Source organism: Trichomycterus rosablanca, chromosome 22 (assembly GCF_030014385.1).
Source record: "Trichomycterus rosablanca isolate fTriRos1 chromosome 22, fTriRos1.hap1, whole genome shotgun sequence".
Taxonomy (NCBI): domain Eukaryota; kingdom Metazoa; phylum Chordata; class Actinopteri; order Siluriformes; family Trichomycteridae; genus Trichomycterus; species Trichomycterus rosablanca.
This window is the reverse complement of record NC_086009.1, coordinates 6,724,672-6,749,123: the sequence shown is the minus strand read 5'-3', so window position 1 is coordinate 6,749,123 and position 24,452 is coordinate 6,724,672. Positions and strand designations below refer to the sequence as shown.

General features: G+C 39.4%; 2 protein-coding genes across 4 annotated transcripts; one reads left to right on the top strand and one right to left on the bottom strand.

The window, feature by feature from the left end:
* Positions 1 to 398: 398 nt before the first annotated feature.
* On the bottom strand, positions 399 to 6,943 carry LOC134336280 (uncharacterized). 3 transcript variants are annotated; one of them, XM_063019003.1, is made up of 11 exons: positions 6,824 to 6,942; positions 6,669 to 6,730; positions 6,482 to 6,584; positions 4,945 to 5,000; positions 3,670 to 4,102; positions 3,531 to 3,584; positions 2,497 to 2,575; positions 2,204 to 2,336; positions 2,030 to 2,128; positions 917 to 1,101; positions 399 to 811 (listed from the first exon to the last, which is right to left on the bottom strand). In XM_063019003.1, the coding sequence occupies exons 3-11, from the start codon at positions 6,577 to 6,579 to the stop codon at positions 659 to 661; spliced, it is 1,290 nt and encodes a 429-aa protein (XP_062875073.1). In that variant the 5' UTR covers positions 6,580 to 6,584; positions 6,669 to 6,730; positions 6,824 to 6,942; the 3' UTR covers positions 399 to 658. The 3 variants fall into 3 exon arrangements, with proteins under 3 accessions (XP_062875073.1, XP_062875074.1, XP_062875072.1); XM_063019004.1 differs by having other exon boundaries at positions 6,664 to 6,943; XM_063019002.1 differs by having other exon boundaries at positions 6,669 to 6,942.
* Positions 6,667 to 24,452, top strand: cfap70 (cilia and flagella associated protein 70; the record flags this gene model as incomplete). The annotated part of the gene is made up of 26 exons (XM_062985030.1): positions 6,667 to 6,744; positions 8,624 to 8,807; positions 9,134 to 9,232; positions 9,739 to 9,815; positions 10,067 to 10,246; positions 10,772 to 10,954; positions 11,120 to 11,214; positions 12,419 to 12,512; positions 13,006 to 13,143; positions 13,465 to 13,623; positions 15,051 to 15,116; positions 15,216 to 15,307; positions 15,393 to 15,453; positions 15,870 to 16,064; positions 16,268 to 16,399; positions 16,842 to 16,967; positions 17,049 to 17,182; positions 19,580 to 19,695; positions 20,238 to 20,435; positions 20,628 to 20,824; positions 21,742 to 21,894; positions 22,147 to 22,308; positions 22,388 to 22,477; positions 23,523 to 23,624; positions 23,931 to 23,978; positions 24,079 to 24,452. Coding segments are annotated over 26 exons (3,240 nt in total), but the record flags the coding sequence as incomplete, so codon positions are not given.

The following is a 24,452-nucleotide window of genomic DNA, read 5'->3' as shown; positions in this document are numbered from 1 at the left end:
TAGATCCGCCTTTATACCCAATTCACCTGCTTATTGTGGCACATTTCAGAACACTGTGACTTTGATATTCTTGATATCAACTTGTCACTCTTATTTAAAAGAGGAATGCCTTCATTTGTCATACATACATATACACGTGTACAGTACAATGAAATGCTTTTTTTGCATATCCAAGCTTGTTTGAAATCTGGGGTCAGAGAACAAGGTCAGTCATTGTACAGCTCCCCTGGAGCAGACAGTGTTAAGGCCCTGCTCAAGAGCCCAACAGTGGCTGCACTAGGCTACCACTGTATTTTGGAGTGTGTTGCAGGCATCACATTCTAAATATGTTTACAAACTACAATGAAACTGATCAGTAAAAACTTTTCTTTGTACTTTTAAATAAAGTCTCAAGAGAATTAACAAATCACACATTCTTTAATTTATTGTATTTACAAAATGTCCCAACACACACACACAGCTTGGTTGAGACATAGCCAGAGGATTGTGGAGAGCTCATTGGTTCCTTCCTCTTATAAGAATATGCCGCTGGCCAGTGAAAGAAAGCATTTGGTCCTTTGCGAGTGTCGTGCATATGGCAGAGGCTGTGCCAGCATCAGGGAATTAAAATGATTAAAAAAAGTTGATTAAAGACACCTCAATGTAAATGTCATCTTTTTTATGTTTGAGCTGGTTCAGTGTCCAACACCAGGCTAGGAAAGTAGGCACTACCTTCTGCAAGTAGTGAATAAACACCACGCAAGACAGTAGCACTGGGGCACACAGCCGAAGCCTCACAAGGGTCCAAATCCACTAGTGTATCACACATTGCCTGTAGAAAAAAACACACAAATAAGACAACAAATTGATCATCATAGTTAATGTGAATTACCTCTGGTACTGCATTATGAAACCTGTGGGAGGAATCTGCTCTGACCTGGTGCAGACGGATCTCCAGCTGAAGATGATCAATGTGCAGTCTCTCAGCTAGTAGTTCAGCCAGGTCACCTTCACTGCTGTAGACCAGTAAAGAGGGCAGGCACCGCTCCTGGTCTGACCACTTATTTGTACTTCGCAGAGGGCACAATGAGCCATGCCACCATGCCAGTCTTGTCTCCCAGTCTGTGGGGAAACATGTAGATCTTCATCAGCTTAATAGCTGTAGATTTATATAGAGATGGCAGAATCGTAGATGAGTCATTTATTTGAACGAATACTTTGCATGAATCAGTCAACCTAGTTCACTCAGTGTTACTTAATTGTTGTGATTTTATTTTATTCTTTATCAACCTCTTTATCCTGGTCACAAGTGGGCAGGTCCAGTTCCAAGGGAAACACTAGGTGCAGGGTATAAATCCCCCAAACAGGGTGTCAATCCAATGCAGAGATGGATGTTACATTTACAAATACATACAACTCGAAAACAAAGGATCTGAAAATCGTTAACATATCCAGACTATTACAATCACTTTTCTCAAATAAAGTACAAGTAAGGCTATAAAAAATACCAAAGCAACAGTGGTATCGACTTCGAGGGCATCCAACAGACAAATGGCTGTGTCTGAGAGAGGGAGGTCGACGGGCTCTGACCTCAGGCCCACTGAACAGCTGTAGAATGAACTGGAACATCAATTAAAGCTTTCTTGACCAACATCAGTGTCCAGCCATACAAATGCTGTAATCTTTTGACTGAATAGGTACAAATTCTCACAGGCATACTATAAAGTCTTGTGAGAAGCCTTCACAGCTGTTCACATAAAGGTCACTCTATTTTATCATCATTTGTTTTTTTTAAATAAGATGTCCAACAAGCTCACAGTCAGGTGTCCAAATAGTTTTGGTACATAGTATAGAACTGAAGTATGTCTGAAGTATGCAAAACAACTCTGTCATGAGAGCTTACTTTAATACTAATGCCAATCAAACAGCAACTAAAACAGCACACAAGTGATTCCCTGGCTGTGTCCCAAACCAAATAAGGTTCTCCAGTCTCATCTGGTTGTAGGTAAAGCCTGGCCATGTGACACTGGAGTATTTGAAGTTAAAATACCTTTTTTAAGGTGGCTGGCATGTTTAATGACTTTGGTCATCATTTCTTCCAAGCCTGCCAGCATTAGAAGAGATTCATATTCCCTCTCCATGGACGTCTCTGCACACACACAAGATAAACAAGTTAAATAAGTTACAATTTTTCTAATTTGTGCTTTTTTAACGGATTTGGTACCCGGATCGCTGGCCAGTCGGAGGTTCTGGAGCTCTGCATTGTAGCAGTGAGTCAGGTCCAGTGCCAGCTGGGTGATGACATCTAACTCTGCTTCCATGACCGCTGTGTGGACAGAAGGCCAATCCGTTGGGAACTGTCGCCACAGGAGAGTCCAAGTCAAGGAGCCCAAACATAATTGTAACGTTTCTTTTGGGGCAGCAAGTAGGACCAGGTATAATAAGTCCAATAAATATTTATTTATTCATATTTATAAAAACAAATAAGCTGTCTTAATTTGACTTCAGGAAGGATACAGTGCTGGCAAGTCTCTTCCTAAACTGGTCTCTCTCTGGTACAGGCTTAGTGTGTCTGGTCAGAACTTTGTTCCATAGCCTGGTGATAGAGACATTAGGTAAATATTTATTTATTAACATTTTAATGTCATGTTTTACACACTTTGGTTACATTCATGACAAAACAGGTTACACAAGATTCATCAGTTTGGGTTTTTAATGTCAAAATAGTCATGGAAAATTGTGTTTCTCCAATGAACCTGACTGCATGTCTTTGGACTGTGGGAGGAAACCCACGCAGCCATGGGAAGAACAAGGACCCAGACCAGTCCAGAAAGCCGATGCTTCGATTTAATCTCAATTCAAGGTATTATATACACCGATCAGGCATAACACTGAAACCACCTCCTTGTTTATACACTAACTGTCCATTTCATCAGCTCCACTTACCATATATATATATATACGCAACCCTACCAGGTGGACCTGCCTCCCAAGCACTATCGCTGCTAGATTTGAGCCCCAGATTTTACCAGTGCAGCACTCAACCGCCCTAATTAAAAAAAACTACTACTAAAATAAAATAATAACAAAAACCAAGCAGCGTGCTGTCACCGGTCATGACTTTCTCTCTCTTTCTTAAGATCACACTAGACAAATTACACAGCAGTAGCAATGCCCCTCAGGGAATCACTGCGAAATGTGTTTTTTCCCTGGCATATAATATCTAATAATAAAAACGAATTTCAGCCAAATAACTCGTTTTGGAACAGATAACAAATCCCATAAAGCACAAAACAGGGTCCATAAAAAGATTAGAAATAGGTGTGCAAGAGCAGGACTGTTCTCCACAGAGACCTGATCTTAAACCTATCCGGCACATTTGACAAAAACTGCAGGGAAACCTTATTGCCAAAAATCAGTGCTTGACCTCGCTGATGCTCCTGTGGCCAAATAAAACAAACCTCTGGTGTCAAGTTTCAAATCCAATGGCAAGTTTTTTCCCAAAGGTTTGATTGTTATAGACTAAGAGTACAGAGTACAAACACACTGACCTGTATTTTTTGGCCCGTTGACCCTGCCATAATGGTATCAGTGGAGATGGCACCCTGAATCAGAAAAAGATGAAACAATTTTTTGAATATTTTAAACAAGGAGTTACAACTTCTACTCAACAAGAGAGATGAACCTGACCATTGAACTTTGGACTCCTGGTCTGACTGTGAGGTCTGCTCTTTTTGAGAAGGTGTATTAAGGCCGTCTGATTCTTTGTAACCAGGCTTCTTTTGGGAATCTGCTTCTGGATTTTTTTGGACTGGTAGCAGTTTTGTAGCTAATTGCTTTCCATTAACGGTGGGTCGAGTCTTGACTCGAGAGTGCAGTGTGTGATTTCCTCGCTGATGGCATTTCTTCACTTCGGTGGATGATAACATTTGCTGTTTCGTTTTCCTTGTATCTTTACCAGCACCATTAATAGCTGCTTTATTGAGACTGGCATTTGAATGATCTTCTTCTTGGCAAGCTGCACCAGGAGCCTTTGACACTGCAGAGCTGCTGCGAACTTTTAAAGCTTTTTTCAGAGCTTGTTCTAGGAGTTCAATCTCTTGTCTCTCTTTCAAAGGAATTTCTGAAAAACATGAAGTGCATTAGGTGGCTATTACACAGTCATTTGTTCAACAGAATAATTTGTTAAATGAAATGAATGGCTAACTATGTACATCTAACAATGAATAAAAACGGCAATTATTACCCATTAACATACCACCTTTGTTTCATGACAGATCTGATTGTCCTTTGGCCATTCAGGTGCTTTATACTTATAGCATGGGCAATGAAAGTGCAGCAGGCATAAAAAAAAACAGCATGACCTTGGTTCTAGTGGTTAAGAGGTGGTTAATTACTAAATCAATTGGCAAGGGTGTCCAACAGTTTTATGCAGGCATTGAAAACAGAAATGGGATCATGGGATCTTGGCCTTTTTGGCCACAATGAACAGAATGATCTTTAAAGAGAAGGATTAAAACCCAACAACATTGTATATTCTGTCCAGCAGTAGTGTTATACCCTGGGGTTGTTTATTATTGCCCATACATTTAATTTACAAGTAAAGTGGGCAAGGATTGTGCCAGTTGCTTGTTGATGGCTATTATTCTGGAAGAATATGGTTAGTTTAAGGTTGTATGACCAAATATCTTTGGGAAAAGTCACAGCCATCCATCTCCAGCTTGTCTCTTTATGCAGAAGGTCAAGTATTAAGATATGCATGATTAAATTTCTTTTATATTAAATGCTCAACTTTCCAAAATGCATTTTTCCAGACAACCTGTTCATTGGTTTCCCGTCAGTTGCTTTGTATTTTACCACATGCATAACCTCTAAAAACTTTAACTTGCTAACACAAACAACAAAACCAAAAACAACACTCCATGATGCTCATATCATGCAGAGGAAAAACTTATATAGTGTTACCATTATCTTTAATGTTGATAGGCACTTCCTCGTCATTGCCCTGCACACGTGTTTTCCTGCAAAAAAGTATACACAACATAAATGTTTTTTCAGCCTAATCTTTATTTCACATAAATAAACCAATGTTCTGTAACCTCTACATTTCATACTCCAGAAGATGCAATTGGATGTAAACGAACTGACTCAGATGCAGAAAATGAGGCAAATGTGTACCATGTCTTGATGTTCATTCCCAAGCTCTGTAAACCAAACTGCCTGTTCTGCAATTTAAAGTATACTGCCAACTTAAACATGCCTACTATTGATACAGTTGTATGGAAACGTTTGGGTATGACAAATCAACTTTTTTATTTTGTAATTTTGATTTATGTTCTTTTTGGTTTTGGTCAGGGCTTTGTGCAGGCCAATAGGGATTCCCCATACCAAACTCTGGACTTCACTTTGTATACAGAGGCACGATCATGCTGGAAAAGCAAAGGGCCTTCCCTAACCTCTTTCCACAAAATTGGAAGCATATTATTTACTTGGTTTAATGGTTTATTAATGGTTATATACACCGATCAACCATAACATTAAAACAACCTCCTAGTTTCTACACTCGCTGTCAATTTTATCAGCTCCACTTATCATATAGAAGCACTTTGTAGTTCTACAATTACTGACTGTAGTCCATCTGTTTCTCTGCATGCTTTGTTAGCCCCCTTTCATGCTGTTCTTCAATGGTCAGGACCCCCACAGGACCACTACAGAGTAGGTATTATTTGGGTGGTGGATCATTCTCAGCACTGCAGTGACACTGACATGGTGGTGGTGTGTTAGTGTGTGTTGTGCTGGTATGAGTGGATCAGACACAGCAGCGCTGCTGGAGTTTTTAAACACCTCACTATCACTGCTGGACTGAGAATAGTCCACCAACCAAAAATATCCAGCCAACAGCGCCCCATGCTCAGCGTCCTGTGACCACTGATGAAGGTCTAGAAGATGACCAACTCAAACAGCAGCAATAGATGAGCGATCGTCTCTGACTTCACATCTACAAGGTGGACCAACTAGGTAGGAGTGTCTAATAGAGTGGACAGTGCGTGGACACGGCATTTAAAAACTCCAGCAGCGCTGCTGTGTCTGATCCACTCATACCAGCACAACACACACTAACACACCACCACCATGTCAGTGTCACTGCAGTGCTGAGAATGATCCACCACCTAAATAATACCTGCTCTGTGGTGGTCCTGTGGGGGTCCTGACCATTGAAGAACAGCATGAAAGGGATGAACAAAGCATGCAGAGAAACAGATGGACTACAGTCAGTAATTGTAGAACTACAAAGTGCTTCTATTTGGTAAGTGGTTTAAATGTTATGGCTGATATAAAATGAGTGTGGCTATGACACATGAACAACAAATAAGTAAGGGGTCTACATCCTTTTGCCAAATTCAACATGTTTAAATCAAACTTTAGGTCAAGATTTATGTTTTAATTAGTAATTATCTAAAAACAGGCTCAAAACATGATTTAGAAATACAGTAACACCTACATAGAACGTATAAGTTCCTTGTATTGTCGGATAGTTTCAGTCAGTCTTAATTCCTCTGCCTTGTACAGTTTGATCGCTTCATCCACAAGTGCAGACATCGTTCCTAACACAGGAAACAGCTCAATTACACACCTGAACAACATAAAACGCCATTTATATCCAAACAACCATAAACACAACACCTTACACAGCACTTCCACTGTCCTGTTAGTCTGAAGCAACCCGCCAGGAAACTTCATTCAGCAGTTTCTGACCAAAACAACGTAAATACATGTACATTTTACACAACATCGTGGTGAATAGGTTTGTATGTAACTGTACATGTTCGTTCGTTTTAATTACTTTATCAAAATACGCCTGACAAAATACACGACGCTCTTTCTCTCGTGTGTACCCTATACTACATTTCTAAACAGTACGCTAGTATGAGTGCCCCATCGGCCTCGTGCTGCAGAGGCGCGACGCATACTACAATACTAGATAGAAACTTTGTCAAAATAGTACGTATACGTAACAACCGCTCACTCCAGTCAACAGCAAAACGAGAGCTGCACGGATATCGCGAGATCTGGTGTTGTTACCATAGAAACACGGACGCTTAAAGCCAAGCGTTGTTTATAAGTACAGAACAGGTTAGATTGTGATTTTATTTATATAGTTTTTCTACATGGATTCCAATCCGAGATCGATCTGCGTTCCAGTTCAGATTACTGTATTACGAGGAAATAATCTGGTAAGCAATAGGTTTGAGTGGGTCACTTAGGAAGAATGATTAAATTGAGTAACGGTTTAATAAACTTTACATTCATGTGAAAACTGTTTTCTGAAGCAGTCATCCTTTTTAAAAACAGTTTATTGTGACACTGCAGGTGACAAATATCTGCCAATGTAAAAACAAAATAACAGCTGTAGCCTAGTGGTTAAGGTACTAGACCAGTAATCAGAAGGTTGCCGGTTTAAGCCCCACCATTGACAGGTTTCAACTGTTGGGCCCTTGAGCAAGGCCCTTAACCCTTAATTGCTTAGATTATATACTGTAAGTTGCTTTGGATAAAAGCGTCTGCAAAATGCCAAAAATGTAAATAACAGTAAAATGAATACATAAAGAAACAACAGCATAATATGTATAAAAATGATAATAACATTGTAATATATCCAATCAACATATGATATATTTTTAATATAATATGGAATGTTAAATTTAGAAATAAATCGAAATTAAGATAAGATAAGATAGCCTTTTATTATCCCACGGGGGGGAAATTTGCAGTGTTACAGCAGCTCTCAAGAATATAAAAATAAAAAATACAAAGTGTTTACATATATGTACACATATATTAAAAAGTAGAAAGTAAAAATTACAAAAATATAAACAGTATTTTTAAAGAAAGTGAACCGAATATTGCACAGTTATTAAAATGTATTGCACAAAGTACAGCAGGTACAGTAGGTATTGCACATATTTAAAAAGTTATTGCACTAAAAACCATGTGAATTATTGTGATGGAGGTGTTTATCTGTGTTTGGGGCGGTGCTGGTTGTATAGCCTGACAGCAGAAGGTAGAATTCAGTGTTAAGGGCCCTGCTCAGGGGCCGAACAGTGGCAACCTGGCAGTGGTGGGGTTTGAACCAGCAGCTTTATGCTTACTCATCTAGTACCTTAAACACTAGGCTACAACTGCCTAACCTCCCACTGGATTTTAAACAAATGTGCTGGATAGTTTTAGGACCAGTGCTCTGTGCAGACCAGTCCTTTATGTAGGCACAAAGTAGCCACCAGCTGTACTAAATCATATTTAGTAAAAAGGCATTACTTGGATTACTTTAAAGTGCTTTAGTTTTCTTCTATCTGCTAAAAACATACAGAAAGTAAACTGGCTACTGCACTGATATAAACGAAACAGGGATTATTGCTAAACAATGAGTGAACTTGGTGTCCTACTATAAGCAAGAAGATTAAACCCAAGGAAAGTTGTAGAAATAGTTGTACAGTAGTATTAGTTAAAGTTATTAGGCAGGACTAGAACGTGTGTCAATATGTCCAGAGGTGTAATGGTATCAGTCGGGGGATAAAAAAGTTTGATATGCTCATTCTATATACAAAATTGTGACCAACTTAGAGTGTGTTTTTTGTTATTTCAGATCGGTACTAAAAATGAGCCCTTTGTCAGCTTTGTTCGGGCTGAATTTAATGGGATGATGCTGGGAGAATCACAAAACGTTGAGTCAACTGTAGATAAGAGTGTGAACTACAACTTCAGCTGTAGCTTTGAATGTGCAGAATGGGCACATACTGTGGATGACCTGGTGCATAAACCTGTCATATGTGAGTGTAAACCAATGGTTTACAGCATTACTTTGCCTTGCATTACATCATGTTCATATGTACTCCACTTTCAGTTTAAAAACTTTATACTGGTTGAGGTCACAGTGGGTTCGGCCTTCCCAGATTTACTGGGCGCAATGCAATAACTGTATCTGTATATCTGTAACATCTGTATGTAGATGCCCGACCAGCTGATATGTGTCCAAGAAGTTCATGGTTAACTCACACCTTTGGTTACATAATGTAGGCCTAATATTAAATGTTCCTTTTTGGTATTTCCTAAAGAAAGTGCTCATACAAACCTGTATTTCTTTTGTGCTCACTAGTAACAGTGCTTGAGGTCTTAGCAAAAGAAAAAAAACAAAAAGAGGACAAGACTTTGGTTTTGGGCCAGGCAGTTGTTGACCTGCTTCCTTTGTTGTATGGTAAGACCTAAACATAAGCTCATCCTGTATAATGCAAATGCATAATGTAATGCATATAAAATACATGTATATGCTCTTAAGAGACCAATACAGTAAGAAAGAAAGTATTGAAGCAATTGTTCCTTCTGGGATCCTCAAAATACTCATTTTTACATTCATGCATTTTTGTGAAACATTTAGAAGTGCATTGTGGGTTTGTTGAAAATCAGACAAAATCAGTCAGTTGCTTTTGATAGCAATCAGCAAGCTTCTAGTATCACTGTGTTTGGATCTTTTATCAGTTCACCTGTATAAACCTGTTGGTTTGGATTCAACCAAATTGTTAGTTTTCTACCACAGACTTGACTTTTTGCTACAGCCAGTGTATTAAGTTCAAGTCAGGTCTTGCAAAGGTCATTCCTAAAGCTTATTGTTTTTGGAACACTCTATTGTCTTTAAGATTGAGGTTATTTTAAGATTCCATCTACTATCAGCACTTTAAACTGTTTTATATATTTAAACTACAGGGCAGTGCAGTGTGTCTTCCACTGTGGTCCTTCACCCTGTATCACACAATGACATTGTTTCACAGGATGGAAATAAGGTAAGAGCTCAGGAACCCAACAGGTATGCAATGTATTTACATAAATATTTTTTCACTTTATTAATAGTGTGGATATCATAATATTATATTGACTCAATATAATATAGCCTGGCTTTGTGTGCAGGGTTTATATAGAACAGATTTGACAAGTTTGGTGTGAAGTAACTCTAGTGGCCTGCACAAAGCCCTGACCCCATTTTTTAGACCTGCATTTGTATCTGTTCATGACTGTAAATCATTTGTTTTCACAGCCAACACTAGAAGTGTCAGTCAGCGTGCAAGAGCCACTGCTGTCAGATGTTCAGCTTTCTGAGTCTAACCTGCTGACGGTCACAGTGGAGACAGCTTACTCTGTACCCGAGGTGTGGAACCCAGCTACTGCACCTCAGTCCACCTATGTAGCTGCTTTGCAAGTTCCCATCACAGCTGAGGTATGAAGACATAACACTACTACATTAAACTAACATCTCATTATAATTGGATTCACATGCCTGCAGCATATCCATCATTTGTGGAATCATCAAAAATATGTTTGGGGAAGTTCAGTGTTCAGTAGTTTACACATTTCACCATCTACAGTGTAAAACCTTATTTAAAGATTTAGAGAATCCAAAGAAATCTCTTTCTGTAAAGACCAAGACCTGAGAAGAGCTCGGATGCTATAATGGCCTGTCTGCTGTCCAATTAAAAAAACTGCAATAATTAGTGTCCTCAGTTTTCAAATGATATCAAGATGTTGTTTAAAGAAAAGCTGATGTAACACATTGGTAAACATGTAAACACTTTGTTTATTATTTGATCTGGAAAATATCAAATCCCATCCTCATCCAGTGTTTAGGCTAGTATCAGCCCTGATCAGTATCGTCTCATTAGCCCTGTATACCTTTATGCTGTGTGTTGAATTGAATTATATTGTGATTTATTTCATAAATATTTTCACAAATGTACTCCTACAGAAAGAGCAAACTTTATTGTTCTCCAATGGCTTATTAAAAATGGGTGGAGAGAAAGAGCCAGTGCCCAGAGCCAAAAAGTGGCCTTTTGGCACATTCCTGGCCTCAGATGCCAAGTTCATCTTTGGAAAAGTCATAGAAGCAGAGCCGACTGATTATGAAGATGGAGACTTTAACAGTTTAGAGGTATGTTGACTAAGGAGATTTTGTTATATTTTTAAATGCTTCAATTTCACTTATGAAGGATTGTATGTAAACATATAACTTTAACTGTAAGAACTGAGCATTTCAGTGTAAAAATGTCAGTGCATGTTCATGCAGGGACAGATGATAAGACTGTTTGTGTAACAGGACCGAGAGTTCAGAACTGAAGCCGAGACGCACAAGAAAAGAGTGAGCTGGAATACAGAGCGCCGATGCTACTTAGATGCAAAAGGAGTTGCATGGTAGGTTTTACACCATAGTTCTACGTCTTAGCTCCCTTTACAGCTCCTGTTGACTATATTTTGGTCTACTGTCCACACAGTTTGGGGTCAATCGGGTTTTAGACTAAATTTGCAAATAGCACTTATTGGGCTGGCTGCACCAGCAGGTCTTAGGCTGTATTCACATTGACATGGTGAAGTGTCTTTCTTAGCGATGATGTAGACGAGGAATGAAGAAATGACTCCGTTGACACTGTCCTGGTTTTACAAGCAAATTATTTATTTCAAACCAAAACAGTATCGATCCGAACACTCGAGTTGATCGGGAGAGGAGTAGGCCAATATCTTCTCTCTCTGGCTCTCAGCCGAAACTCCTCTCCTTAAATACTCAGGATTTACAGACAGGAGAACATCTGTTTTCAATATCTTTCAAACACAAAGAAAGAGAGCTGGACACGTGGTCTATAGAGGACTTGGCTCCCAACTTCCAACTGCACCAAGAGAACCCAATAGAAATCTGATCTTACCAGGGGCCTCCAGGCTCCTGCGGCAGAGTGTATACATTAAGCAACCATCTCCTATAGAAGAGACAGATTCTCCATCATAACCCGTAGCACCAGCAGTGGACAAGGCCTCCCAAGTAATGCAATCCAGATGTGAGAATGCCCCAAGAGGGGCACACAGAAAAATAATTTCTACAGAACTAACAGTTGAAGAGAAACGAGTATCACACAAACTAATATGTTCTAAAAGAGGTTTCTGAATAAAAAATTTCATATAAAACTTCAGATACATCAATGGCAAGGCAGAAATACCCTGGTCAGGGCATAAATCCATCACAGGACCTCAGTCATATTATAGTGTAGGAAACTGTACTTACTGAAACCTTGGCTTTCTTCAGAATTTCATAATAGGAAAGACCTACATTTCTGAGGGTTATAGTGGTCTGACTCTATTATACTATTATTCAATATATTATTTTCTGCACTGTAGTATTGTCAAGGCATTGACTTAGAGTGTGGTCCAACACAGGCGGGGGGTTTGTAGGTAATCAACAAAATTTGGGAGAACCTCTAATAATTGTTTAAATCAACTTCATCAAAACAAGACGAGCTTTAAGTTTTGAACCAATGACTACATTTTTACTGTACAATTCTAGGTAATGTAAAATGTTTATTTAATATTAAAATGCTCTTTTTACTGACAGTGTACTTCCATTTCTCAGCTTGAGCCAGATGATTGTCGACTGTAGGCTGTGGCCAGTGGAAATGATGAGATCTCCTCAGCTCGTCAGCAAAGGAAAAGGCAGAGAAAAATCTGTAAGCAGAACCAAATGTACTTCCATTTTTAAACCATGTATCAATATTATTAGACAAATGAAGTAGATGTTCAATGCAGGAGTGCTGACTTTGCTTTTGGATGCAAAATTTACATTAAGGCTTTATTCCCAAATTACACCCAGTGTTCCTGGCTAGGCTATGGATTGAAGTGACTTTCCATTTTTCAAGTTTATTGATACTTCTAAAGCTTTTGTACAATTTTACAAGTTATTAAACCCATGGTTATCCATTTATTTTGGCTGACTAATTGATTGTATTTTAAATAGCCATCTCAGAGATCTTCAAGCCCTCAACTTCAACTCAATTTTGTAATTGTATGTAAACTTTTCACTAGAATTTACCCCTTTTAAATTATAACTCTTTGCCTCTGTGTCTTTTGTCTGTTGAATATCTCAGCAAGAATAGGTGGTCACTAATACTACATATGTAAAGAAGTATGGAATGTGTGGTCTTACTTTGTCCTTGTGAACAGCAGTCAGAAGATGAGGTCCAGATCCCTTTCCATGGAGTGGCATATGTAGATTTTACTCCACTGTTGTACCCAGGTGTCAGGCGTATTCGTGGAGCATATAGACTCCATCCATTCTCTGACTTGGAACTTCTAATGAAGGTAAGAGAGGCAGAGAATATCATCATACAATTATAAAAATACCAAAATCAGACTAGATTAACATATACAAATTAATCTAGATATTTTTACTTGTGTTACTAATGTTTATGTTTCCAGTGAATTAGTAGTTTAATAGTTGTGTTATGGCCTATGTGTAGACTATAGGTATCCAGGATTGGAGCTGAATTCCTTGACTTTATTCCTCTTATTTCACAACATTTGTAATGACATGTGCTATTGTATCCATTAACTATAATTGAGAACTGCAACTGCATTGTATCATGATTTTGGATTTATCTGTTGTGGGAATTTACACTGAAGACCAAGAGGAACACGAGCGTTCTGCGGGAGGTCGTAAAGGCCATGATGGCACAGAGCCGGCTTCGTCCATCCTCTTCTGTAACCTCCTGCAGGGCAACACCCAGCAAAACGTTTGAGCCCTACAAGGGAGGCAAAGATGCCAAAGAGGCAGGCAAAAAGGTACATCTAATTCCAATCCTTATTAGTTTTACTTTTTAATCAGATTGTAAATATTGAACAGCTGTTAGGATAAGTGTAGTAAGGCTTGACTGGATTCAAGTGGAACATCACAGTCTTACAGATACACTACATAGATGTGTATCCATCCATAAGCATCCATAATAAAAGCTCCAAAGGTTAAGTGAACTTTATAAAAAGAAAACTTGGGATGGTTCAGATCTATTTTGTGTCAGTGACCACTCTCTAACATCCCCTATTAACTTCTTCCACCCTCTGTAACTACAAGAGTACCAAGCGTCTCTGAAAAGCACATGATGCAATGCAATGAAAAGGTTTTAAATGTCGAACATATTCTTTTCTTAAGCTGTGTGGAAATTCAGATGCCCAATTATGCCCTGCTATATACAGTATATATATGCTGTATACAGTTAAATGCCTCTAACCCTCAGATCCGGATCTGGAACGAAAACAAGCTTCAGAAAGCAATTACTGGCATAAGCAGCAGATTGGTGGCCTGAATGCGGGAAATGGTGGGGCTGGTCATTATTCATTACACCACCAGCAGAGATTTTGATGGTGCAGCTGCCTGAGGCACATTATGTCAAAAATATACACTGATTAGCCAAAACACTAGGACCAATCTCCCAAAATGTGCACGGCAATGCCTATTCAAAACAACTGTGTTCTGGGATGTATTAATGTTTAATTTTAATACTGGTGTTGACGCATCGGACCCAGCTATGTATGGGGCTGTGTAGGCTCAGGCTAATCAAGTGCCCATGTTAACTCCTGTCCATCGCCGAAAGCGCCTATAATGGGCACAAGGGCTTTGGAGCTTGATATCAGAACGATGGAAGGTCCACTCATATGACATGATATTATAGTTGATATTAAAGGTGGCATATTTGGTGCAGAGGGTGATGTGGCGATCTATTATGATCGCCCACCACAGCTGAAATCCGGGTTTAAATTTCAGTAGTGCTATAGGCTGACCAGGCATCTACGCCAACAAGATTAGCTGTGTCTAGGGGGATTGGTGGTGGTTGAAGCCCTGTGATGGATAAACGTTCTATCCAGGGTATTCCTGCCTTGTGCCCTATGTTTCCTGGCAGAACAGACCCTGACCATGATAAAGCAGTTGAAGAAAATTGAATGAGAAAAGTAAATATTTGTAGATGCTTGTTTGACTGTGAACAGTGAATGCTGTGTTCACTATCTCCTAATTTATGGCAGATCTGTTTTTTTGTGGTATTTTTTGGATGGTAGAAATTGCTCTTGGTAACATTCCTGGGCTGTACACTGCTTTTTGAGATCTGTACAGAGCTTTCTAGACTTTCCTATTGTTATACAAGGACACAGAGATGTTGTCAGGCAGTGTCTCAATGGAAAATATCATTTTATATTGCTGTATTGTTTTCTATGTACAGACAGGAAAGCTAGGTCAAACTGAAAGCATGACAGAGGATGAACAGCAAGTGAATGCAGAAGGCCAGGTACGTTCATCTAAGCACAAAAATACTCCAGATCAGTCAAAAAAATTCTGTATTTTACCTTACTCATACACCGCTAATAAGAAAATGTGATTCTGAAAGATGTACGCAGATTCGAGATCATACATTGTTTTTGAAATAACCCTGGAAAAACCTCTAGTACCAAGAAGAGCTCCAGAGGAGCTGGCACAACGGTAACAGGACATTTTTTTTTTGTTTTTGATAAGTGTCATATTTATGTTTCATTTCAAATGAATGTTGGACTTGTTTGTGCTACAGGGTGAGGGAGCTGATTCCACCCAGGCCTCCACTTCCCCGACGTCCAGCAGGAGCTGAACGAGTAAGACCCTGTTTAAATTACGTTAGCAGCAGGCTGAACGCCTACAGGAACAATGATGTTCGTGGCTTCTTTGTAGACTGGCTGGCGGAGGGGGTTCCTCATAACTGATGCTGGCTATAATGGGGATCAGTACGTGACTCTCTATGCGCGAAACTGAGCCTCATATGAACTAGGTTAAGTAGGTGAAAAGATGCAGTTGGATACTGGACATGTGTCGGAGGGGGCGTGTATTAGTTGGACCAAACAGATGACAAATGAATGAATATACTGGCTCAAACGCATACACCACTCAGACACCTAGACAAACCCTGGTCTGTGGTCTGCAGATGGGCAACTCTGAAGCTGTTTGTGGGCAGTGAACTGTCTCAAAATGCTTGTGGCAAGATCAAATCAGTGTGAAAATGATTGCATTACAGGCTGTGCAGGAGTATCGGGCTCAGATAGCAAGTGTGGCAGCTCAGGTGTTGCAGCAGTACAAGCAGATGTTCGGAGCTGCATTTGTTCCTGGCGCCAAGCTTCTGGATCCTTCCACCCAAGAGCAACGCAAGAGCCAACTGTTTGGAGAACTCAACTGCTCCGGGCAGTATTTCACCTTTAAGGAACAAATGAAAGTGAGCAAATGAGAGTAAAAAATTACCCTTTATTATTGGATTTCCCATTTTCATTCCTGAAGGCTTACTGCTCTGCACAGTTTTAGGTTTGGGTGTGTTGGGAGCAGGAGAAACCTAAAACTGGGCATACAGACTTTTGAACCCAGTATTGATCTGTTTTCACCCCAAATTGATCTATTTCTGTGGTGATTAATTTTTACCAGTACTCAGTGGTACGAATTGTTCGTGAGAAGATGTTGAGAACTGAATCTTTTACCAGCAAAGAGCAGCTACAAGCCTTCCTGAGTCAACTCTACATCTTTCTGGTGGATGAAATGCATGTTGCCCTTAATAAGGTGAGCAACCGAACTGAACAGCTTGCAGTGAATTAGACTAATGAAGCATGATGAGACAAAATGCTCTGCTTACACATAAAAAAGCACTAAAATGTTCATTACAGTGGCTATTAGGGACTAAAGTGCTGTGCAGTCAAATATAATCGTAAACTAAGTGTTTGCTAATTGTGCTAGCTGTTTAGCTACAGGTGCAGATGAAAGTCTACATATATTTGACATGTATGCCATTGGAGTCTTTGGATTTTAATATATTTTTTTAACATTTTATGATATAACCAAATTTGAAATAAATCAGAATGTCACTCATTTTAGCTGGTGTTAATGTAGCCTTGAAGCTTATGCTAACTGGTTTTCACATGTTAACATTAATTGTAAGTGATGTTCATGTTTTTTTTAACATGATAACATTGTTAAAAAGCTTTTCTCTCTGATCTTTCCGAAGACCCTATCAGCCAATCCTCAGGATGTCCAGTCTCAGTCCATACTGGACTGCACTCATCTCAGACACTTTGCCAAGGAGGCTCTGCTAAACGAGGACTACCAGTTAGCTGCTCACTATTACCAAGAGGTATATCTGACTTGTTTTTTTGCTTGACGGGAGTTGTTGCGTGTTAGACTGAACACTTTCCAAACACTTCTCCTTTTGTAGCTGTTAGCTCGAGATCAGAGCAATGCTTCTTACTGGTTTGACTACGGAGCACTTCATATGCACAGTGCTGATTACTTAAAGGCAGAGGAGTGTTTCCATCTGGCTGTCTCCATCGACCAAGCTCACGTACCCAGGTAAAATACAGACACTGGATGAGCTTTTTCTTAGACATATGGTCTTTGAATTTAGATACAGTGGTACCTTGTAACTCAACGTCCCCTAAACTCAAAATCTTTGAAACTCAACGCCCTTCGTCGAGAAAATTGTACCCTTAAACTCAACGTGTGTGTGTGACTGCTGCTTTGCTTAGCGCCCGGCTTGAGCAGTGTGGTAAAACATCATGCGAACATGAGACAAATCTGCATTTGTGTGGAATAACTGTCAGATCCACTCTGAAAGGTCCACATGTACAGTGTATCACAAAAGTGAGTACACCCCTCACATTTCTGCAAATATTTCATTATATCTTTTCATGGGACAACACTATAGACATGAAACTTGGATATAACTTAGAGTAGTCAGTGTACAGCTTGTATAGCAGTGTAGATTTATTGTCTTCTGAAAATAACTCAACACACAGCCATTAATGTCTAAATAGCTGGCAACATAAGTGAGTACACCCCACAGTGAACATGTCCAAATTGTGCCCAAATGTGTCGTTGTCCCTCCCTGGTGTCATGTGTCAAGGTCCCAGGTGTAAATGGGGAGCAGGGCTGTTAAATTTGGTGTTTTGGGTACAATTCTCTCATACTGGCCACTGGATATTCAACATGGCACCTCATGGCAAAGAACTCTCTGAGGATGTGAGAAATAGAATTGTTGCTCTCCACAAAGATGGCCTGGGCTATAAGAAGATTGCTAACACCCTGAAACTGAGCTACAGCATGGTGGCCAAGGTCATACAGCAGTTTTCCAGGACAGGTTCCACTCGGAACAGGCTTCGCCAGGGTCGACCAAAGAAGTTGAGTCCACGTGTTCGGCGTCATATCCAGAGGTTGGCTTTAAAAAATAGACACATGAGTGCTGCCAGCATTGCTGCAGAGGTTGAAGACGTGGGAGGTCAGCCTGTCAGTGCTCAGACCATACACCGCACACTACATCAACTCGGTCTGCATGGTCGTCATCCCAGAAGGAAGCTGACGCACAAGAAAGCCCGCAAACAGTTTGCTGAAGACAAGCAGTCCAAGAACATGGATTACTGGAATGCCCTGTGGTCTGACGAGACCAAGATAAACTTGTTTGGCTCAGATGGTGTCCAGCATGTGTGGCGGCGCCCTGGTGAAAAGTACCAAGACAACTGTATCTTGCCTACAGTCAAGCATGGTGGTGGTAGCATCATGGTCTTGGGCTGCATGAGTGTTGCTGGCACTGGGGAGCTGCAGTTCATTGAGGGAAACATGAATTCCAACATGTACTGTGACATTCTGAAACAGAGCATGATCCCCTCCCTTCGAAAACTGGGCCTCATGGCAGTTTTCCAACAGGATAACGACCCCAAACACCACCTCCAAGATGACAACTGCCTTGCTGAGGAAGCTGAAGGTAAAGGTGATGGACTAAACCCAATTGAGCACCTGTGGCGCATCCTCAAGTGGAAGGTGGAGGAGTTCAAGGTGTCTAACATCCATCATGGAGGAGTGGAAGAGGATTCCAGTAGCAACCTGTGCAGCTCTGGTGAATTCCATGCCCAGGAGGGTTAAGGCAGTGCTGGATAATAATGGTGGTCACACAAAATATTGACACTTTGGGCACAATTTGGACATGTTCACTGTGGGGTGTACTCACTTATGTTGCCAGCCATTTAGACATTAATGGCTGTGTGTTGAGTTATTTTCAGAAGACAGTAAATCTACACTGCTATACAAGCTGTACACTGACTACTCTAAGTTATATCCAAGTTTTATTTCTGTAGTGTTGTCCCATGAAAAGATATAATAAAATATTTGCAGAAATGTGAGGGGTGTGCTCACTTTTGTGATACACTGTATCTGTGTTTATCTGTGTTTTTCCTGTTTCACCTTTAAACTTGTGTTATAGCTTGGGGTTCTGAGAAATCATAAGAATCAGCTTTTTTGAGAGTCTAAAACTTATATATACACTTATACACACAAAAAAAAACAATAAGGAAAGACTAAACCTCTCTTAATTATTACTGCTTATAAGTTCTCTCCACTAATTAAGAAGCATAATGAAACATTAAAGAAGTAAAGGTAAAAAGTGGGTTTTATTGTATTTCTTATTGATTTTAACTGTTTTCAATTGTATTTCAGTGTTTTTATATTATATCTGTGTTAGTTTCAGTGCATAAGTGTCAAAAACAACCCCATTATTTTACATTAGCCTAAAATATATGCAGTTCCATGGGACCATGGACTGCAATAACAGGTTTTCCATACATTCTTAAAACTCAGCGCCTTTCAAACGCAATACCAGTCCAAGAACCAGTTGACGGTGTGTTTCAAGGTACCACTGTATATGGTTTTATGTGGTCTTCAACCTGAATAAATTTGCTACTAATTGTCTCTTTGCAGTTTACTCATGTGTGGGATTCTGTCAGAAATGAATTGCCATTATGATGAAGCTGAGACCTTTTTCGAAAGGGCAACATGTATTGAACCAAACAGCATGATGGCCTGGACTGTATTTGGTAAGGCTGGAATAGAACCAGAAATTATGCTTAAAAATAGTATGTTTCATTTGTACAGACAGCTAATAGTAATAGAACGCTATGAATTTGAGTGTTGTGTAAAGTTATATAATGTTAATAAATTTTGGCATGACTTCCTGATTTATCTAAGTGATTATGATTGGCTAGTCATTTACATACATATAAATATGACTAGTTTGACTACACCCATCACAAAGTACACAGAACAGTCTTGTATATGCCCCTTAGGTTAAGAGGAAATGTGTTCAAATGGTCAGATGTTACCCAAAGCCTAACAAAAATAGGTCTGCCATAAATGACAAACTGCTGCAACACAAGTGACAGTGTCCACAGTCAAGAAAGCTTTACATCAGCATGTGTTTAAAAGCTGTCATGCATAAAATAAGCCCCGTCCTGTTTTGGTATTGCGGTTTTTAGGACGAAAAGTATGCATTTTAATCATTATAGGACACAAAAGAACTGTTGCAGAAATGAGTATTTGTTCAGTATGTTAGCTTTTGACTGTACCCATATGTGCATAGGCTTGTTTTACTTGGCACAAGAGAACTTTATCCAGGCAGAGATGGCATTCCAAAATGCAACCAAGCAGCAAAGGGCATCAATGGTGTGTACCAGCCCAGTTTGCACAGCAGAGACGGTGTGTACCACTCATGTTGAGAGATATGGTGAGGAGAAAGAAGAGGAAAGCAAGTATCTGACTGACCCTGTAAACAAACCAGGTGAGTTAATCTATAGAGGATAAGAATACTGTATCAGAAATAAATTATCATTGTTGACTTATACAGTACATGTACAGTATCAGTAAAGCTGTCGGTTCCTAATAGTTCCTAACAGAGTTTTTTTTTTGCCATTTGTAACTGATTGTATGAGGTTACTGTTACATTTATCGCAAAATGTCACTTACCCTTTAGCTTCTCCCGCTTTGGAAGAGGATGGTGAGACAGAAAAAGAGACCAAGTCTTTAAACAACCATGTTATAGGAGCAGAAGAGGGTGACTCCACAAATGATCCTGAACCTACCCTGTTACAACATCAACAGACCACCAGACCCAGCGCCACCATCTACATGGAGACAGTGAAGTTTCTGCTACAGAATTCTGCATTGCAGGTGAGCACCACACATTGCACACGACTGCCAGTATGCTCCTGGAACCAATGAAATATTTTTGCATTATGCAAATGTAGACTAGTTTTCATCTCATGCATGTAAGTTCTGTAAAAACTGACTCATTTTAATGAACACACGGATTAATAGCTAATAACTTTGTAAGGTCTACCAGTATTGGTCTACCAGAATAAAAAAAAGTAAGAAAAACACTAAAAACAGTAAGTCAGTGGTCTAATAATAATAAAGTGTGGGTCAAAAAAGTAGGCAGTATGTCACACTGCCTAGGTCAGTCCAGATATCAACCATATCCAAGTGGTAATGCAAACAAAAAGCACTTTTATGGAATATGTTCTAGGAGGAAGGTCATATTAAAAAATAAAGAAAACATCACAGTATTTAATCAGATCCAAACAATTGTTTTAGCTGAATCGTTGTCCTCTTTTTTACTTTGGTTGGGACAGAGGGAGAGGCACCGGGCTTCGCGATTCACAAACTGAGTCTGTCAGCAAAAACTAAGGAGGCAAGAGTGACTGACCTTAACAAACCAGCTACTCAGTCCACCAGAATGCCATAATCGATTGTAGCCTGGTGCTTCTCCCTCTGTCCTGACTGGTGAGCGCTAAAACTTCTGGGATTTGTAGTACACTTGAGACTACAGCATATCGAACTATGTTACAGTTTCAGTTTGCTTTCTGACCTTGTCAAAGATAACACTGTTCTCTCTACATCACTAAATTAATTTGGCAAACATTGGCCAAGCATTTAATCACTGAAACAGAACAGAAATAACTGACATCTCAAGACTGCCATGACATTTGCACTTTAAACGTATTGAATCAGAGTGCATTGCTACTATTGGTAATCTATAATAGTATATTAAAAATTAGGACACATTTGTGTTTTTGTGTGCTCTATAGATGGCTCAGAGGGCTTTGGCTCAGGAGTTGCTGTGTCCAGATGGAGGGCCAAGCAGCTTGTATCATTTGGCCCTGGCCCACCTGCATATGCTGCGTGGAGAGTACAGCAGTGCTGAGGCGAGTCTACAAGAGGCGCTCAATAACAACTTCCAGGTATGCGACACAGTGTGTTATGTAGAACATTAGTTTCACTAGCCTGAGGCTAACCAACAGAGTTTGGACACTCTGCCACCAGACGTTTTTATGATTTGCCTCAGATTTTGTCTAAAATTTTAAAGTGTTACTGTGTTGTAAAACTGTCCGCCATCACTGCTCCTCCTCCACCAACCTTTACATTTGCACTTTGGTAGTCAACTAACCAGAATCATAAGTAATTTTTTTATTTAACTTTTATTTTCCATTTAGAACCATGACATTTGGGCACTCTATGGTCACTTGCACTACACTCTAAAGGACTATGATCAAGCTCAAAAGTGTTATGACAGAACGCTGGACTTTGTGACTGATGCTTCAGACACACATCTCATTTACCTGCGACTGGGATCCATTTACTTACAGAAAGGACAGGTAAGGAGATTCACAAATGCAATTAATTCTACATTTTTATTTTATGGCATGTTTAATCTTAGTTCTGAACCTATTACAGTATGAAAAAGCCAAGTCTACATACATTCTTGCCTGCAAAAGATCTCCCTCCTGTCTCACCTGGCTGGGTCTGGGCAGTGCTTGCTACAGGGTGAGTGGCTATCATGTCTACAATTGGTCATGGCATCACTTCTGTATGCCTTAATGTCAAGTAAATGTGTGTTACTTTCACTGTTGGAACAAAGCTGTTTATCCTTACCTAAGCAGGTAAAGGCAGTTATTGATCAGTGGTATTTTTAGCCAATTAGAAATCTGATACAATTTCGTTTTCCTGACCTTAGCCTTAATAAACACCTTTGGTATGAATTGGAACTACAAGCCATTACCAGACCTCACAAATATTGTTTTAACATTTCAAACACATTTCAAAATCATATGGGAAGCCTATTTCAGAAAAGTTCAGCTTGTTATAGCTACACAAAAGGACCCAACTCAATATTTATGCCCATGATTATGGAATCGGTTGTCCAACAAGCTCATGATCCACTTTGTTCCAGTGTTGGAACGTAATAAAATTAGGTATAGAATAAAATACGCTCAATTAAACATCTACTTTATTGATCTCTTCATGAACTCCCGTATACCTCCTCACAGTTTCAGTATTGATCTATGAATTAAATGACTGCTCCCTAATGGCTGGTGCACACCAGTCGATTTTTAACCTGTCACTGACTAATTCTGAAGGTGTTCATGTTTAACATTGATCAGCACTCGCTCAAGACAAACACTTCTGCACTGTGCATTGCTTAGCAACTGGATTTCCGATCAATCACTGAAGTTGAGATATTGTTTGAAAAGAGTTATATAGTTTGGACTCCTCAATGACTAGTTCCAAGTCCAAAAATTAAAGACAGCCCAACAGGAATCCAGAAAAGAAAAGGCATATACAATAACTGACCATATTAGTACTAAATAGAATGCTAAATCATTTTGCCGCCAATATTAAGGTTGAATTCCAAGACTGCCTTGACAAACATGTCCCTTACAATTTTCTTTAAATTCAACTGTAGGTAGGATAAACCTTTACCTGTAAATTAAGCTTTTCATTTTAAAGTCTGTCCTCTCCTCATACCTTTGCTTGCATATTTCTGAATCTGAATGTATTCTTATGTATTTCAATCTTTTGGTGGCATTAGCTTGGGGAGCTGACTGAGGCAGAGGATGCTCTGACTGAAGCCAATGTCCTAAATAACAGAAACCCTGAAGTCTGGGGCTACTTGGCATTGGTTTGTTTACAGGTGAGTCACAGTAGAATTATAACAATGGGTTGCACCTTGCTCCTGGATCACCTGGTGCAGCTTCATACCTGCAATAATTAAACATAAACCCAAGTGCAGGATGCTTTACCATGGTAGAACAATTGTGTGACTACAAAAAGGTGTCTCGAGGTTGTAATTGGCAAATGTAATTGGAAATTATTATTATTAATATTTAGAGTAACTTTAAATTAGACATATGCACTGGAAGTTTAATAAATAATCTAAATGTCTTTGTATCCTTAATGATAATAATGCTGTTTAGTTAAACTTTCTATACTCTTTCAGACTGGAAGGAAACTCGAAGCAGAGCAGTCGTACAAGTACGCAATTAAGGTAACTCATGCATCAAGGCATTAAGGCTAAAATAATTTAATACTTAAAATTCATAAATGCACAAAGATTTGTATGATGATTGTGTTAAATTACTCCACAGTTTAATATCCCAGAAGAGCCACTACTGCGAGAGATCAGAGAGCTGCAGGTTCGTGTGGGATTTAAAGATCCAAGTTTTTAGTTTAACTTAAGGCGGTTTCAGAGCAAAGTTTGCTGCACTCTCATGTCCCTGGTTCAATACTGAGCTAATTACGGTCAGTGTGAGTACGGCATGTCTCCACTTTCTTTCAACCTTTCAAAACATGTCTGAAGATTGGCTGCTTAATACTTAGGTATGAATAAGTGTGTGTGCCACAATAATATGTTAATGCATCTTCAAATTTTTTCCATTATTGTATTTTACAATTCATGTAAGGTTGCTGTGTATTTGAAGAATAATAGAATAATAAAGCATCTTTTATTGCTATGCCTCAA